Source organism: Mytilus californianus, unplaced genomic scaffold (assembly GCF_021869535.1).
Source record: "Mytilus californianus isolate M0D057914Y unplaced genomic scaffold, xbMytCali1.0.p SCAF_1, whole genome shotgun sequence".
NCBI lineage: Eukaryota > Metazoa > Mollusca > Bivalvia > Mytilida > Mytilidae > Mytilus > Mytilus californianus.
The window spans coordinates 111859636-111878585 of NW_026262581.1; the positions used below are offsets into that span (position 1 = coordinate 111859636).

An 18950-nucleotide genomic window follows, 5' to 3' on the forward strand; every position below is an offset into this window, starting at 1 on the left:
TTCTCGATGCATTTGCATTATTAAATGTATTATGTCGGAATAAGGTCCGTTTGAATGTACCTGGTTACTTAAATTCAACCTTTGCTGTTTTTCAACCGACTTGTTGGTATTTTAGAAGAATTGGTGTGTTCCTTTAATTCACATTTACACCCAGATGTCGTTAAATGAAATTAGATACCCTGCATTTATCATGCTTTTCAATAACATATGGTCAAATCGCCGAAAGACCCCATCCTAAATTATTGAAAACTATCATTCTGCATTGACAATTATATCTTGATGTAAAATCATATACCCATTCGGGCTAACGCCCTCAAGGTGTATCTAATACAGACAGCCAGTAAAATGATTAATTACCGATTATTGAAGAGCTCCATTTTTAGATTTCCCACTGATGCAATAGTTTAAATTGAGCACTGTTGTCTCACAACGGTGAGTGTTGAGGTTTTACTGGTGATTGATCAACATTCATTCACTTCACATCATAAACAACTTCCTATTGTAAACATAATGTGTAGGTAAACATCTGTTGTTACTTTTCATTTTTGTCGAAAAGTACATGTTCCTGCATTTAATGACATAAAAAATTCATTACCCGCCACGCTGCATAATACATTAGATGACTTAGATCTATCAAACACCCACTTTAGAAACTTTCCGGAAATGCAATATTGTAATACGTTTATATTTACAACAAAATTTTACTTAGTGACATTAATTTTTTATTACTCAGTCTATGAAAAGGTTGCTGATGGCATAGTATATACATGAATAATTTTAATATTCGTTGGGTGAAAGAGATTTTTCCTAGTTGATGTAACATTGATTTCAGAGGGCTAATTCTCCCAAATGGCCCTCTTATTAGCTATTGTTCTGCACATTGTTTATAGTTTTAGTTATCACAGGGTCAGTTTAGTCATGTAACAAAATTCCATTTGATTATGTTAATATTAAAGATAATACAAATGTCAGATCACCCAATATAAAGCAAAAATTCACCACCAATTTATTATATATCAATTTTAATTATTTTCATGATAAACTGGTTGCAACATTTTGATACCTTTTAGGTGACGTAATTTCATCTCAATAATAGAATGTGATAGCTGGAATTTTCAGTTTCTTTTTCGTGTGACATTTTGATTTGAAATGGAGGGAACCTTTCTCTTGATACTTTTTACTCTTTCTCAAGGTAAGAAACAAACTGAAATATATTACGTTGTTGAAAACCGAAATACCAAGGATTTGTATAGTGAATACACTATACAAATCCTTGGAAATACTTACAATTAAAATGTACACTGCACAGTGCTGCTGTATTTTTTGGCTCCTGAAATGCATATTTTTATATTATTTCTTTTTTCATATGAATCTAATTATTTTCGGTTTTAAACATTACGATCTTATTTTCAATATTTTCTAAAATATAACGCTTTTTACGGAACAAATGATGCCCTAGTTATTACACAGGTAAAAAATATCACTAATTGCTAAAGATGAAGATATTTCCAAATGATTCTCCCAGCTATGAACATTTTTAAACGCCCCGTGGCTTTTTTCAATATATATATATATATACAATATCCATATAGTGTAGGAAAATATCAAATTTATTTGACGAGCTTTAGAAACAGAGAGAAACGCTAAGCTCGCCGAGCTTTTCTCCTTTTTCGTAGCGCGTAACAAACCAATTTTATATTTTCCTACACTGTACGAATATTGTTTTTATCCTGCAATTTAACATTGAGCTATAGCCCCCGTCACACTAGACCAAGACCATGAAGATCCCACTACGATCTATAAAAAAAATAAGATCGCGGTGATATCGTGGTACTAGTCGGCTTGAATATTCAATATTTCATAGTTTTCACGTTCATACCATGAATTTGCTATGAATCATTGATCCTGATAAGATCCTGCTACGATTCCGCTACGATAAAAACACGTTCTAGTTTCGATCTTGTCACGCTCTTGCTACGTCTAATAAGACCTTACCACGACTTACACGACCTCTATACGCTTCTACCAAGACCTTCCATATCGCATTACGATCTCAATATACGAGTCGAACCACGACTCCACTACGTTTCCACTACGTTGAACTTGCGCTCTAGAATATGGCTTCATCAGATAAGTTCTCAATCAAAATGCGTCTTCTCCTTAGATGAAGTACAGCATGTTCAGGTCGGCATTAGGTAAGGGATTTGACTCTGATATCCAATATCTTCCAAAAACTCCTTTAATTTTAATTTAATTTAAATAACATGCTTTCCATCGAGTGCGCCACAAGCGTGTGGCACGTTCTATCTTCTCTGAAATTCCTCGGCAATAGCTCGCCATTCATTTGGATCTGTTGGACAGGATATGACTTCATCTTTATATTCCAGTACAATTGCCTGGCAAACCACAGGAATAAAAGTACTTATAGTGTTGCGCGCGAATATGAAATCGTACTGAAGGGTTGGATACATATCGCCAGAAGCTCAGTACCTTTAGGTAATAGCAACTTTCAGACCGGGATCTAGTGCCTTTCTGAATCGGGTGTCTATCTTCTGAATTCGAATAAACTTACTCTGTTTAAAAGTTCATCAAACTTTTCTGAAGGCATCCTTATAAAATTAAAAAATGACTTTGGATCCTCCATCCTTAGGCCTTTCATAAGTCGGTCGTAAAGCCTAAACTGAAGTCTTCTTTCAGCAGAAAGCCAAGGACGCAACCAACAGGACCTACGCTGTCTAATATGTCTTCTCCTGTTTCTTAACTAAAAGTGTAGCATGATCAGCAAAATCGATACAGTGCAGCTGAATTAAAAGATTGCAGAAGTAGGTTTTGCTCATGTGTGTCAATGGTTGAACTACAGATAGAAGTTATTGCATCCGTTTTTTTATATCAACAGAACGAGGTCGTGCAATTTTCGTGTCTAGGATGTAGTTGTATCGTAGTAAGGTCGTACTAAGAACGGCAAGCGCGTAGTAGCAGCGTACTCTTGTCTTCCTCATCGTAGTATCATCGTGTTAATATCGTAGTAAAAGCGTAATAAAGACGTAGTGAAATAGGGATAGTCGCAATGAAATCGTAGTAAGGTCGCAGTGAAATCGTTTCCATTGGCTTCCCGATTGCACCACGATTTCCGATACGGTGCTTCTACGCCCATTCCGATCTTACTACGTCCTTACTACCACCTCCACGATCATGAAGACCTTGGCACGTCCTTACTACTACCTTACCACGACCACCACGATCTTACTACGACTTCCAAACTTTTTCATAATTTCTGAGGTCGTAGTGGGATCGGTTATGGGTTATTAAACGTATAGTTTTTTCCCATCCACATCGTTGTTGAATGAAATCGGCATGATTTAAACGCGGACCGCCATGAGGACCCATATTGAACTGTTATGTAAACAGCAATTTGAACATAACCGTTCGCTCGCAACAGAAGCAGAATACCAGGAGACTAGTTCATGTTATCTGCGCAGCACCCTGTATTTGTAAAGTACAAAGGCCGATTGCAGGATAAATATAGATTCTTACATTGATACCAGTGGATTATCGGATTTATCCATCGAGATAGTTAACTACCCTTCGAGTGCCTTCCACATTTCACAAAGTTGTCAATTTCATTAACACCTGTTAGCATATTTTCATTGATTAAGGTTATGACCCTTAAACTCTTCCAATCCTCTTCTGAGATCACCGACAACCACACGTTGATTTAATTTTTTTATACAATGAGTGCAGAAAGGTATAAATTGCCAAAGAATTAGAGAAATATATATATATATATATATATATATATATATATATATATATATATAGCAGGGTTTAAGAACATCCGTTGTTCGACTTGCTTGTCAAATGCGTTTTCTTAAAATATTCTATTTCACTTTTTTGGTCTTTTGGAAAATGTTGTTTGTGCTCTACCAAAAAATGTGTTTTGCATGCACACGTATAAAAAATGCGGTTTTTATCCAACGCAATCGTAGGTTTGAAAGTTTTTTTCAATTTAGACTTGTATATTTATATATATATATATATACATTTTTATCTAAAATGGTATTTGGTATAGAATTTAACGAATTCTCAATTTACATGGATTTCTGGCTCAGAATTTATTGATTCACAACAAAAGCCTAACAGTGTTGTAAACTCTTCAATTTGCTATTTACATGCATTATTGTAAGCAACATAGATATTTGATCTAAACAAAATCATCAACTTTAACGATTTTTCACGTTTCAAATCTTTTCCAGTTGAAATTACGATATATGTGACTAGCCACGATATTTCCAGGCTTACCTTGTCTAAAATTGGCTTTTTGCATATTTATCTAGTACATACTGAAACATAACACTCTGTCATACTATTATGACCTATTTGTTGCAATAACAATGAAACGAGTCTTTCGAATATCGACATAATGAGACTATTCGATGACGACTTTTTATTATCGAAAGCACTAATTTATAAAATACTAAATTTTTGTATTTTATTGGCACTTAGTATTCTCAAACAGCGTGTTTGAATACAAATTTCAAATGAATAAAATTAACTACAATACAAACAGTTCTTAGATATCTTTTAGAAAATGTAATTTAAACTTGTTGTAATGAAGTTAGTGTAAAATTTGTCAAAGAAAGCTTTTAGATTTTTTTTTAATTTGTCTTTTAACTTAGATTTATGATGCATGTCTCCTACCACATATCATGCGAAGCGTAACAGTTTATAAGTAGTTGTTCTCATATATATATATTTGATACGGTGCTTTTATTATAATATATTTTAGACTCTATTTATGAAAATTTATAGAGCACAGAATTTTGATTAGTTTTGTAACAATTTTATAAAAATTATGTAGATTCAAATATTTTTCACTTCAAACAATAACGTAAAACTTCTTCAGAACTTATATAGGATGGATAGTTCAGTGTCAGCACAAAAAAGGCAGTGTAAAGTGTTCATCCCTTCTTTACAAATACCTACTCAATCCCGAGGAAACTGAAGGAACCATCTGAAAACAGTTATAAATTTGTAAACGATTGATTTACTTTCAATATATATATTGTTTTTACCGGGCTTCAACTTATGAAGTCAGAGGCAGATTTTTATATCTATTTCATTTCTTTTTTCTCCTTTTAGTTTTTTTTTTTTTTTTTGGGGGGGGGGGGGGGTGCTGGGCCGCAGCTGCATGTATGGTAAATGCATGAACTTTTTTCAAATGCCACTCTTAACGTTGTCATGTTACCCACCCTGGTCTTCTCTGTTTTCACTTATTTATTGAGTAACTGTACATCGCATACATTCACGTCAATCGTTTTATACCAACCGACTGTCCCTAGTAGAGATAAATGCATTTATTTCTTTAAAGTCAGATATTAAAACAAATGAAAGACTATATCGATAAAAGATAGCCAAAAAGCATTATAATAAAATAAACTACTCGAAAAACAGTTCATCTTATATTCAAATACAATACTGGTAACTCTTAAAAACCTTAAGACTATATGCCTTATTGTATGGAATGTGTTTAACTTTATTATTATTATTTGCTGTTCCTATGTTACACATATATGTATGTATATATACATGTTATATTGAAAGCATGGTGAGGTTGTAATGATTATAAGAATGTTTGTGTATACAAAATTTTCATTCGAAAATGTAATGTACAACGCCTCAAAGCATACAAAAGAATATATATATATTTTTTTAAATTTCATGCTTTTGAAACAGAGATTTTAAATGGTAAAAAATACAGAAGGTCCCATCTTCTTTTTGACGTTTATGATAAGTTTGCAGTTGTTTTTCATTCGTTTTATGTGTTTGAGCTTTTGATCTTGCCATTAGATAAGGGACTTTCCGTTTCGGATTTTCCTTGGATTTCGGTATTTTCGTTATTTTACTTTTTGCTTTAGCTAAAAGTTTTAAATTATATAAATTTTATATGCAATGGCAAAAAGCATCCAAAACATAAATTCAGTATAGAAATAAACGTGTATGTCCCCATACGAAATTTTACAATTAACGTTTATATATAGTTAACGGCGTTTTTCTCACAATGACTTTTTAACTCTAAGCCTGGAAATGTAATGGCGGGTCGCATATTTTACTTGCGTCTTATTGTTTGAATATCAGATAAGTCATGCCAGCACGCATAAAGTAGTGACAAACATAGATTGCACCTAAACTTTGAAATCAAATTTCGATACATTTATAGTAAAGTTCTAATTTTGAGGATAACATAACATAAAGTTTTGTGTCCCTAATTCTTATATGCTTCAACTGTAGTTTTTCTTAGCTATAACTATGTTTTGTTGGTCACAAGAATAAATCGACTACAATTTCGAAATGTCTTAACTATATATATTTATATGTTATAAGGACTACCCCAATTATTGATTGTTCATGTTGTAGTTTTTGGTTGCTTAACGTCCAGTGGCAAATATTTCATGCATGTTATGGACGAGCATGTTGTCATAAGTAATACTGTTCTCAAATATTAAAAGCTCTCTAACAAAGATAATTTCAGAGAATTACTATTTTGCTATTAATCTTAAGTATACATAAAGTTGATTAAGAGGTTAATTGGTGGTTATCTTATCGGTTGTGATAGGACTTCCTCCAAAGGTGGCTGTTTTCTATCCAGTAAAATACAAGGTTACTACGGGTTTCACTAATAGCAGTTTGAAACAAAAAACGGAATCACGAATCCAAATAGCTCTTTTAAATTATATGGTATTCTTGTACACGAAGCTCTAAAGTTGTGAAGCCAAATACCTTAACTATTGTGACATTGGTGACTGCAAATTATCAACTTCTAATCTATACAAAACTAAAAAAAACTATATAGCTTAACAAGTATATCACATAATGTAAGACCTTAAGCCCACGGTTGTTTGAAGCATGGTCCCTGTATATCATTTTTCGTGTTACAGATATGTTCAATAAACTTTCTTTGTTAAACAGCTGAATTTTCCCTATTCAACGTGTATTAGTTTATTTTTTAAACAGTATGTGTGCCTATCCTACATACCGTGACTGCTTCCACGATACAGTTGTATAGATTTGCGCAAGAACATGCTAAATAAGTGAAATGAAGTTTGTTATTGGAATGTCTGTAACAATTCAATAAAAAAAAACGGGTTCCAGTCCGAAGTGCCTTTGCTCCAGGCCAAAAAATGTACAAGATCATGCTGAATTAATTAACAGTAGTATTTGTAATAACAAGGTTTGTTTTATATGTTTCCTGGTTGTATATAAATTCATCATATATGCCAATATTAAAATTTTGTATACCAGACGAGTGTTTCTTCTACGACGCATATTGTTGGTTTGTCCATACCGCTGTATCGCTGTTTTTTTTTAATCTCATTTGTTTATTGTCAGGTATTTCTCAATCTGTTCATTTATAATTTACCTGTCTTGATATAGAAATAAGGAGATGCGGTTTTAACAACATTTCTAACTGACAGTGACAAAATCAACACAATAAAGTAAGGGAAACTGTAAACGCATCAAATGATCAAATGTACATTGTGTGTAATTTTCTATTTATGATTCCGTGTATTGCAACTGGGTTTTTAATCACTTGTCAAATAGTATTTTATGTGTCTACCTCCAATTCAAAACCCAAGTGTATTCAACCAAATATTTCAATTTTTCGTAATAAATCACTTATCATTTCATATGAATGAATGACCAACTAATGCATGTATTGCCACGATAAACAACAATATATTGCAATTTTCAATCTATGGAACATTGAAACTGTTGCTGTATTTTCAGGTTTGTTCTTGGCTACCAGTTCCATTCATCATCACGATGCCGACAGTAATTCAACTTTACAAGGTAAATATACATTTTATGAAATTCCAAACATGTACTTATTTGAAAGACCGTTCATGTCAAACACCCGATAAAGTAAAGCGTTAACGTTTAACGCGATAAATACAGTTTAACGCGTTAAGAAATCAACGTATTTAAGAAATCTAACCTGTAAATGAAAAAAAAAATTATCGTGATAAAATACCCGTCGCACTTGCCATATATGTCATAATAAATAATTTTTAACTTTTAAGGCGTTCAATCTACATTTTATCCCGTTGATTCTACTAGTAATGGAGTGGGTACATTGGGGGTTCTGGGCCATTTTGTCTATTGTTATTATGGGGAAAGGTAGCCTCCTGATATAGGTAGCCTCCCGACGTGAGGCTAATTCTATGACGTAATTTTTAGATATTTTGAGACTTATTAATTGGTGTAATTGATAAATGGTGTACAGGTGTTTATCACCTTTCGTGTGTATGTATATATGTATGTGTGTGTGTATCGATTTAAGGTTGTAGCCATGTAAATATGAGCAAGGGGTTATCCAATATGTTTTTAGTTTTTTACGACTGTGTGTTCTATATCTATTAGAATTGTTTAGATTATGTAATCATTATGTGTAGGTTTTGTTCAGTAGGTTAATAGTTGAATGACAAAACATGTTATCCCCGTCAATTTAGAGAGACATGGGTAGGAGAGCCATCCACATGTTGTCTTTACAATGCTAAAATCATAGCCTTATAGTTTATATATGTAGAAAACATGAATAAGAGTGTCATCTATCACCTAACAGTATATTCAATCTCACGAAAGGGCAAACAGTAAACATTCCTTTCGTGCAGGGGTGTTTACTGTTTGGGCTTGATGCTAGCCTTTCTAGGATAGTTCACACTCTCAAATGCCAGATAAATTGCGAAATTCAATCCTTTCTCACAAGTTTGTATAACTCAGGACCCGCAAAATCACAGGGATTAGACAGATTGTAATATATGGTTTACAAAAAAACTGCTCCCACGATCCATCTTCTTTGTACGAAGGTTTCAAATAGAATGATATATCTAGAGTTCTTTTATATACGCCAATCCTCCTCCTCCTATAATAGTTTTTCCCGACCCTGTAGGTCCAGCCAACATCATGGTAAACGGTTGCTGTAAAACTACATTCTAAGGCGGAGGCGGCGGCGGAGGTGGTGGTGGCGGCGCCAGCGGTGGGTACGGATGACTGCTCGGTGGATATGGTTGATTGATTTTGTGTCTTTTCCTGTTATGTCTCAACATAGCATCTTTGATTCTATACCACATTCTGGACATGTTGTATTCATCTTGTAGAGCTCTTTAAACACGTTCGTCTTCTTTAAGTGTTCAAATGATAATTGATGGTTCGTTTACTGAAAGAAATTTTATATTCTCCAATGACCGTAAGCAAGATTACTCACACCATCGTCTAAAATGTATCGTTTGTCATCAAATGGGGAGAGACCAAGTTGATAGTGATGTTATACAGTTGATGGTTATACGATCTCATCTGGTTCATTGTTGACATATGCAATGTCTTTTCAAACAAGCAATGTTTATAGTGTTCATGTTTAGTGTGGTGTTTAACAACACTTTTTTTAATCCCCTTCACTGTCTTTTTTTCTTTTATTTGTCCGTTTTCTTCGTACATTAGGGAATACATCTTTGATTTAAGACCGGCGAATTCTTCAATAGGAATTTCGTGGGTCTCGTCTTCCATTTTGCCAAGTACTTTTTTTCCTATTGGTGATACTAAATAGTGGATGTCCCTGATCTTCCAGCAGGTATTTTGCATATGGTGACAGCATATCTTCTGTTGTCTTCATTCTTTTGGGAGGCAGAGGATATTAATTATGGAGATCGTGTAATTCTATCGGGTAATCCATATCGACTTCTAAGATGTAGCCATTCTCACTGTTATCATCAGTTGAATCTATATTGAGGCTATTCATCTCGTATTTGTCCAACCACCGAAAACCAGACACTGGGAGTGGCTGAGACATGACCCATCCGTAGAGGTTATTGGCGTCTAAATAAGTTACATGACTAGTTGACTTAACGATCATAGTGTCGTTCACATAATTGCTGTTTGCTTTAGCATGTCGGTGTGTTATCGTTGGTATCCTCCTCTCAAACCTTTCTCTATAAACAAATGCATATCTACATCTGTCAAAAGTTCTAGATGGACACCTTTCATTTTCAAAGCAGCTTGCCAAGTTAAACCGGGTGATGTATAAAAAGGAGCAGCATCCAGTCCGTAGTGATTAAGGCAAATCTCTTAAATTGAAATTTTCAAAGACATCAGCCTTTTTTTTTACCAAAACGACAAGAACACCAGTGAGAACATATAGGTCTTCATAATCTCCAAGGTTTCTTATTCAAAACTCCCTCCACACTCTCGTTGCATGTGCATAATCTTCATCTGTTATTTTCTCAACTGTTAGGAAACTGTAAAAGGCCTCTTTTGGTGGAAGCTTTAGCTCTTTAAATCTTCCTACTGAATCAAAATAATCGTATGGGTATACTTGTTTTCGTAACAACAACTCAATTCTTCCTTCTCCACAATGTTGTCTCATGTGTTTGAATTTGGTTGCACCTTCTTTGGCAAGATTCTCCAAAAGTTTTTCTAAAGACAAAGACATGAATTGAAACGAGTCAATAAAGTCCATGCATCCCAATGAAAAAGAAATATATTTCTCCATATTGTTGGAAATATATTTCAGTTGTTTCCCTTGAATTTTGCCAATGGCTTGCATGATCAGGTGACTATCATAGCCCCTTAGGTTATAAAATACAACCGTAATCCGACCGGTAAATTTATAATTGATGTTACATTCGTTATGAGCCGCTCCTCTAAATGTTCTTGTCACGTGACATTGATCTATGACTCTTTCTTCTCCAAGATCTTTGAAAATAACCACGTATCGTCTTCTGTTGGCATTTCTATTTTCTGTAGCCCATGTGTTTGGCAATATGGTGTGTGGTCTGTTAACAATGTTTCTTTGGTAAATCCATGTAAACAGTAGGGACAGTAAAAATATCTTCTTTTATGACTATGCTGGTCACCTAATAATCTATTCAAATCCTTAATCCAACAAGAGTGAGATTTTTTTGCCATCTGATATCAATAACAGATTTACTTTTTGCTCATATCGAGTCTTTGTCACATGCAATGGCATTAGTTCTTTCTTTTCGTATCAAAAAAAATTGATAGAAACTTTGTTTTGAGTTTCAAATTTTGGTATATCAGCCAATTTCATAGGAAAATTTATGTTTTGAAACTTCAAATGAGATGCTTTGTCTGTATAATTTGAGATACGTTTAGCTCCTTAATCTACCGACCGTATGGGTTCCCAATTTTGTTATTTATATGTATATAAGATATCTTATATAAAAAATATTTATAAGATATCTAAGATATCGTATATACTTTATAAGATATCTTATATACTTTATTAAGATATCTAAGATATCGTATATACTTTATAAGATATCTAAGATATCGTATATACTTTATAAGATATCTAAGATATCGTATATACTTTATTAGATATCTTATAAAATTTAAAAGATATCTTCTAAAGTAAATGAGATATCTTATAAACTTTATAAGATATCTTATAAAACTTGATTATATAAGATATCTGATATATTATATGAGATATCTTGAATTTGGAATAAATATTAAAACGGCTTGCCTTAGAAATCACTATATAATATTCATTATACTGAATTTAAATTGTAGCAAATGCGAAAGTCCGATGGCCTATGTAACTTATGTGGCAATTTTTTTGAAACCAAGAGCATCTATTCTATCATTGTTATAAAATTCAAAACGTCATTGAAGAAATAAAAAGATTGATATCAATGTGCATAGATATAACGCTTAACTTTGATGTCCAAAACACGATTATTGGATATAATCAAGATCTTGATAAAACGCAAATAAATATTGGAAATTTGATAGTGTTTTCGGGAAGATCTAGTATTTGGAAAGATTGGAACGACATTAAATTCAACAAAACAGTATTTAATACATTTTCATCCTCCGTATTTCTAAGAAAGATATGAATGATTTTATCAAAATGATCGCTAAATCAAACAAAAAGAACTTATTCGGAATAGACAAACTTGACCGTTTATCTCAAATATTGTAATCACTATTAATAGTCGAATTTGCTTAATTAATTATCACTTGTTTATTCTTTATGCAGATATATATATATATATATATATGTTTAATTTCTACTTTCTTTTTGGCTAATTATTATATATTTAATTGATCCAACTTTTTGTGTACTATACATATGTGGATATCTATTTTTCTTTTTTTCTTTTTGGGCTGCTTGTTTGTTATCTATATCAACCACACTTGCAATAAAATGCATTAGTATTAAAAAAAACAACATACTATAGATTCTTTATCTACGTATTCTTTAAGAACTTAAATAGTTCTCGTTTAACTTTTCTTTTTTTTATCTCATTGTTTGTATTGTATTATGAAAAATTATTGATGTTGTAATGTTTATGCCCTTTGGGGCCCATAATTGGAAATAAAATATCTTATCTTATCTTATCTTATCTTATATATATATATATATATATATATATATATAAACAAGTCTAAATTGAAAACAATATATATATATATATATATATTTATGTATTTATGAAATAAACTGTGTCTCAGTATTATAGTTAATTATATTTATCATCTGAATACAAAACGCACACTTTGAACTAGTATATTGTTTACACCTTCATTTACAAACAATCGCTATTATTTATATAAGTTAATTTTATAGTTTATATTTAATACATATTTATATTACATACTTTTTTGTACTAGTATTTTACTCACCACAGACTGTGTTTCTTCATAAGTGCACATACATTTATTTCACAAATAATCCTGCATCGAAAATCCTGACCCTGTAACCCCTAGGTGTGTTACACGACAAGAAAAACCTTAACATATGCATTATCTGACTTTTATATTTACCGTCAAAAATATTATGTTTTGCAAAGCATGGACAAATCTACAGTCTGGCAAAGTATAAGAAAATTCTAAAGTGAAAATATATTTTACACAGTGGGCATGGCGGCATATCGGGTTTCATAAGGATTTTAACCATAAACTTATTAAAGATTTTAGGCTTATAATTTCATACTCCTGGTATGTTTTTCGGTAGCATTACAAACACTAGCAGGCAATTTATAGATATTTTATTATACGTGTTTAATATTCAGTTAACAAACTCACTACCACATATAAACCCAAGACAAATCCTGCTCTAGTACGCATTTGCAATTTTAAAAAATACATCATATATGGCGGTGTTTTCTTTCTTTTTTCTTATTACAATCATGAACAAAAGAGTCATTAAGTATGATCATATATAATGTTTACAAGTGTATATTTTCATTGAAATATTATATAACTGGCATCAAAAACACCAATATGAAAAAACAAGGCGACAAGAAATATTTGTGTTGGCTTGATTTATATTACTGACCACAGGCGTTTGGTGCTTAAGGGGGTTAACCTTTTTTTGTAAATATTTGTTTTTTTCTTAAAACTTATTTTCACTTTTTTATGTGTTTTTGCTCTTATCCATACGATATTACAACAACAATAGGTATAAATTTTGCCCCTCTATTCTTGTTATTGTTATATCGTTTGGATAAAAGTAAGAACACGTTAAATAAGTGAAAATCAGTTTTAAAAGATAAAAAATATTTACTAAAAGAAATTAAACTATACAAAAAAGGAAAAGATATCCGGGGTCCATGTAACTGATGACCTAATTTAGATAAGTGATGTCCTAGCCGACGCGTGATATCTCTGATTCTGAGCAGATGAGTCATTAAATCCATATTTTTGGTTGAAGTTTTTTACTTTATAAAAATTCCAGTTGTTATATTCTAAATAGATTAAAATGTGTGAGGCAATAAATGTCTTAAGAAAACATGATTTAGTCAAGCTCGGATATTCTTTTTCGTGTCAGCACATTGCAAATATTGAAATCCCATAGGAATACTGGTAGTATTTTCTTGATATTCTGACCTAATAACATCTAATGTTAATGATGTACCGGAAATAGATTCTGAAGATGTAAGGATTTTGAAATTAAAAATTAACCTATACTTTAGAGAAAAAATGTTGATGTTTTTTTAATTAGAAAGTTTTTGCTATGATCTATATTAAACTTTTTGATCAAAGATTTGTAAAAATAGTTATTGTATTTATTTTTTTACTTGAGATTGATTTCACTGACAGTTCTAAATAAATATTTGCCTCAAATCATATCAAGTAAAATGACATTCAAACCATCCAGTGAAGGTGTCAATCAACATCAAAATAAATTTGTAAGTTTAAACTGCTTTTCCATATACAATATATCAATACATGGTTTACGAAATTCTATCCTTGCGAAGAGCCATAATACTGTAAGCTACAAAACTATCCACCTACCATACAATATTGTTTTTGGAAGAAAACGAGCCAATTTTTGATAAACCCTTATATTTCTCGATGACTATGAAAAAAACCACGTCAAACATCTGTTACGTAAGTTTTCTATAGAGAAATAAGGAGATGCAATATGATTGCCAATGAGAAAACTATCAACCAGAGTTCAGATGACATAGATATAGGCAATTATAGGTCACCTTAATCTTTAAGAAAACCCATATATACCGTATAGTCAGCTAAAAGGTCCATTTTACAGGTGCATGGGGCATTGTTAATTTATCCTTAATATTTCAACTTATCTTCCCTTATTTTATGTGTTCTGCCGTTTGCATATACAATCAAACAACAACTATAGTTTATACTTGCTGCTCGTTTACTCATATTTTGAAAAAAAAGAAGTGAGTGCAGCACGTATACATAAACTGTCGTTATTGTAAGATTGTATGGGTAAAATGCTCTTTCTCGTTTGAGAACTGTAGTGTATTATAAGTTATTCTTATTTCTGAATGAGTCCATTTGATTACAGCATAATAACCCTGTTGGTCTAAGAGCACATAACTCTTGTTTTTATATTTTAACAATAGAAGACCACGTCCCTCTGAATGGTTAACAAATAAGCCATATTACTATGAAATGTAAAAATCTATTATTTAGGCAATAAAGATAACATAAAATGATTAATATGAATCATATAAGAATAGTTAATTTCGAAGACTTCTATGTATTTTCGCGAATTTTGAAATTTTCGAACAAATAAGCAGAAAATCCGGTGTAAGTCAAGCCTTGAATACAGAGAACAGTTAATCAAATAGACTCTCACTTTATTTGAACGCTTATAGATAGTTATTGGCAATCATACAACGTCTAATATTTATTTATATTCTGTTTTTTGTCAATTGTCATATATTCCTACATTATGACATTCATCAATTATGAGACAATATTTGTTATAGAATATGTTATTAATAATTCAGATCCATGCGTATCATTCTCGATCATTGACGAAAACTGGAGGTATTTCAATAATACGGTAGAAGAGGATCATTGTGATAAGAATATCACCGAAGGCTGGTATAGAATGGACATCAATGGACGACCTGCTACCATACCAACTGTTTGCATAAAGGTACAAACTTGTGTCTTTTAAATACTTAAAAATACAAGAATATCGATAACAAATGGGGTTATCACTAAGAGATAGTTTTAATCTGAAATAGAAAATTTTTATCTGAATATATCCATCCTACAAGTACGTTCCAGATCTAGAGTTTGGGAAACCTCTTTCATCAAATGTTTTCCAATTTCAAAATCAAAGGTCTCAACAGTTCTGAATTAAGCGCAAAATGTTTGATAAGAGTTTGAAAGACTGATGACAATTTCTTTCTCAGTGTTCTCAAACAAATATACCATATCGTCACTTCTAACCATAATGTCCTTTATCAGCTGGTTTATTCTGGTAACTGCGTACATACGTTAGGAGATAGCAACTGTCAAACAGACAGCTATCTAGTAAAATAATGAAACATGTGTTATTTAAGACCGCATGTCAACTGAATTTACTGTATGGTCCGTTTATTCTAACAAGCATAGTTTCAAGTTTTAGTTTTGCTTCCAGTTGTGAATCTGTAACTAAAGTTAGAATAGAATCTTGCTAAAACCATACAACATTCCTATTGGTATTCCTATGGGAACGAACTGTGTGCCTCTCCTTGCCGACCTTTTCTTATTTTCATATGATTCGGAGTTCCTGCAGACACTTGTGAAAAAAAGAAGATCAAAGTTGCCAGATCATTTAATATCAATTTCAGATATGTTAAAGGGAAAATTCGCGATTTTTTACTTTTCATCTTATTATGTTCATAATACCATAAAAAACATATTTACCAAGTTTTATCTGGATATGAACACTAATAAAGAAGAAAATTGGGAATTAATAATTCAATTTATTCCAACTTCCTGACTTATGTGACGTAGTTTAAGTCTTTTTGCATGCCGGGAGTGAATAAATCTCGTTGTAAGTCTTGTTCGTTAATCATCTAATAACTCGATTTAAAGCGCATCGACGACTTTTGGCGTAGCTATTAACCAACTAATAATTAAGAAAGTAAAGTGATCCGCCGTGCAACTTTCAAAATTAAAATGTACAATTTATATTTAAAGGATTTCTGATATGATTATAGTAATAAAAGTAAATCATACAATAGAATATATTTTCATGAATTTTTTTTCCGACGGATATTTTGAACAAACATATATAACTGATATTGTTTTACAAATGCATGTTTGTATTCTCACCTGAAGGCTTTTACTTCAGTCTAGTACTGTGTAAATACAATGTGTATTGTACTGTGATACTAAGTGACCACCTGTTGAATGCGTGGTTAAATTCAAGGTAATTAAAAGATTAGCATTCTGTAATTCTATTCTTTTGATCTTCACTCAGTGAATTTTAGCCAACACGGTTCACCGTTACAGGTGTGAACAACATTTCGTATGAATGATAAAAACATTAATTATTTGGGGAGGAATATGGTGGCAAAATACCTGAATCGCCGTTATATACATGTATATCTTTTGTATTTTGCGTAAGCTTAATTTTAAAATAGATAGGTGAGTATTTTGTTGTAACATCGAAATTCTGAATTACTTTCAATTAAATAATTTTACAAATAAAAATGGCCCACGAAAACGAGCGTATAAACCAAACACTGTACTTACTTTTTCAAATTATCATGGGTATTAACCGTGAAAATTTCAATGTTTAGAGAAAATTATCGCGGTTACATGATTAATATAGGTTGGTCCGTCCACAGCGATCTACATTTACCTAATCGGGAATGCCCTTATTAAAATATTTAAAATCCCACAACGTATACATACTTTAGCTATTTGACCAACGATGTTTAAAAAAAATAACAGAATCAATCTAACGTCAACTTTCCATTTTTGAATGGAGACAGACCGGAGGAATCAATTTTCAATGTGCTTTATATCTTGTACCTTTGCAACACTTATCATTCATTCATAAACCCACTTTATACCAGAGACATATATGTCAGTCTTAACTGACAAGAATACACCTAAAGCGGACAAGCAGTATTTTCTTTAAGCTTCTGTGATTTAATACCAAGAAAGAAAAAAATCCCGAAATTAATTTGATACTTTGATACTCAATATTTTTCCTGGAATATATTCATATCCTCGTTTGGTCTGAAAATAAGATAAGAATTTGGTATACAGAACATGCAGAAGTGTGAATGTCATAAAACCTTGTTATATCAGAAACCATTATAAATGTGAACCTGTATACGTAAGACCTCATGGGACGTCACCTAACCACATACAGGTAATATACAAGTAGCTCTGTTATACCCGGAAATGTCAAGGTAAATCACTACCGATACAGAATGTACCAATGCAAAGAAAATTCTGATGATTGTGAAGCATGACCATTCATGATTTTAGAGGAGTCTTAGGTGGAAATTGCCGGTACGATTTAAATTCTGACTATATTTTTTTCTCTCAATTTAAATCACTGAACTTAAAAAAAAAAGAATCAGAATTCTTCATGTAAATCTGAGACTACTATATTTTCTCTTATATTACTCTCATTTAATATTTTATGCATAAGTGCAATATTAGGAATGGTTTATCCCCCCTCCCTTTTAAGCTAACTAAATAAATTAATCAACCTTCTAGCTGACCAGACGTTAACACATCTACTATCAGTCAATTCGGAGTGAAGTTTCTTTATTTCTTCAAATAAGCTTTTTGGGGATCATTAGTGTACGTCCAGTGGCATATATATTACATGCATGTCGGAACAGGAAAATTGACATGAGGTATAATAGAACCATGTTCACATTATTACATTATTATATATAATACACAACCATTGAGATGATGACGACTTTCTTAAACTGTTCAAAATAATCTTATGGAAATAAAAATCTGTGATTTTACTATGTGCATAACTTTGATGAACCAAAGCAAGTTAGATATAAATAAATAAAATAAATAAAATAAATAAAATAAATAAAATAAATAAAATAAATAAAATAAATAAAATAAATAAAATAAATAAAATAAATAAATAAAATAAATAAAATAAATAAATAATTATTTTATTATAGTGTCACATATTTGATCAAACAATATATATATATACAACAATTCATAATAAAAACAGAGATCAAATATCCAGCCTTAGAACAGACTTATGAGACACTTAGATATCGACCTGTATTTAAACTGAGACTACTATAACACAGTAGTCTCAGATTTGAATCAGATTGGTTTTGGATGTTTCTCTCGTATATTCAATATACATGTATATATTCTAAATTGCGACTATCTATAGTTCCGTAACCTTCTATCTAGGCGTATAATCCAATGATCGACAAGTGCGTACATTTTGTTAAATCAATATTTGTACGTTTCAAAATGTCCATAATTATTGACAACGAGTAATTACTTACATTTTCCCCAATTTACGTTTGGAAAATATGTAAATATATTTTTATTTTATCAAATCTTTTTTTGGAATTATTTAGATTTTCATAAATGTTCTTTACACCATAAATGTTATTTATAAACAAGCGTATGAGTTTAGTCATATATACAATGGCTATTAT

The 18950-nt window shown here is 31.7% G+C and overlaps 1 protein-coding gene across 2 annotated transcripts in view; it reads left to right on the forward strand.

Moving 5' to 3' along the window:
* The first annotated feature begins 1080 nt into the window (after window positions 1–1080).
* The window catches only part of LOC127711137 (uncharacterized), a 35832-nt gene continuing 17962 nt past the window's right edge, over window positions 1081–18950 (forward strand). For both annotated transcript variants that reach the window (XM_052217087.1, XM_052217090.1), the window contains exons 1-3: window positions 1081–1192; window positions 7786–7848; window positions 15291–15442. In XM_052217087.1, coding sequence (XP_052073047.1) covers window positions 1150–1192; window positions 7786–7848; window positions 15291–15442 — 258 coding nt within the window. In that variant the 5' untranslated portion in view covers window positions 1081–1149. The remainder of the gene's footprint in view (window positions 1193–7785; window positions 7849–15290; window positions 15443–18950) is intronic.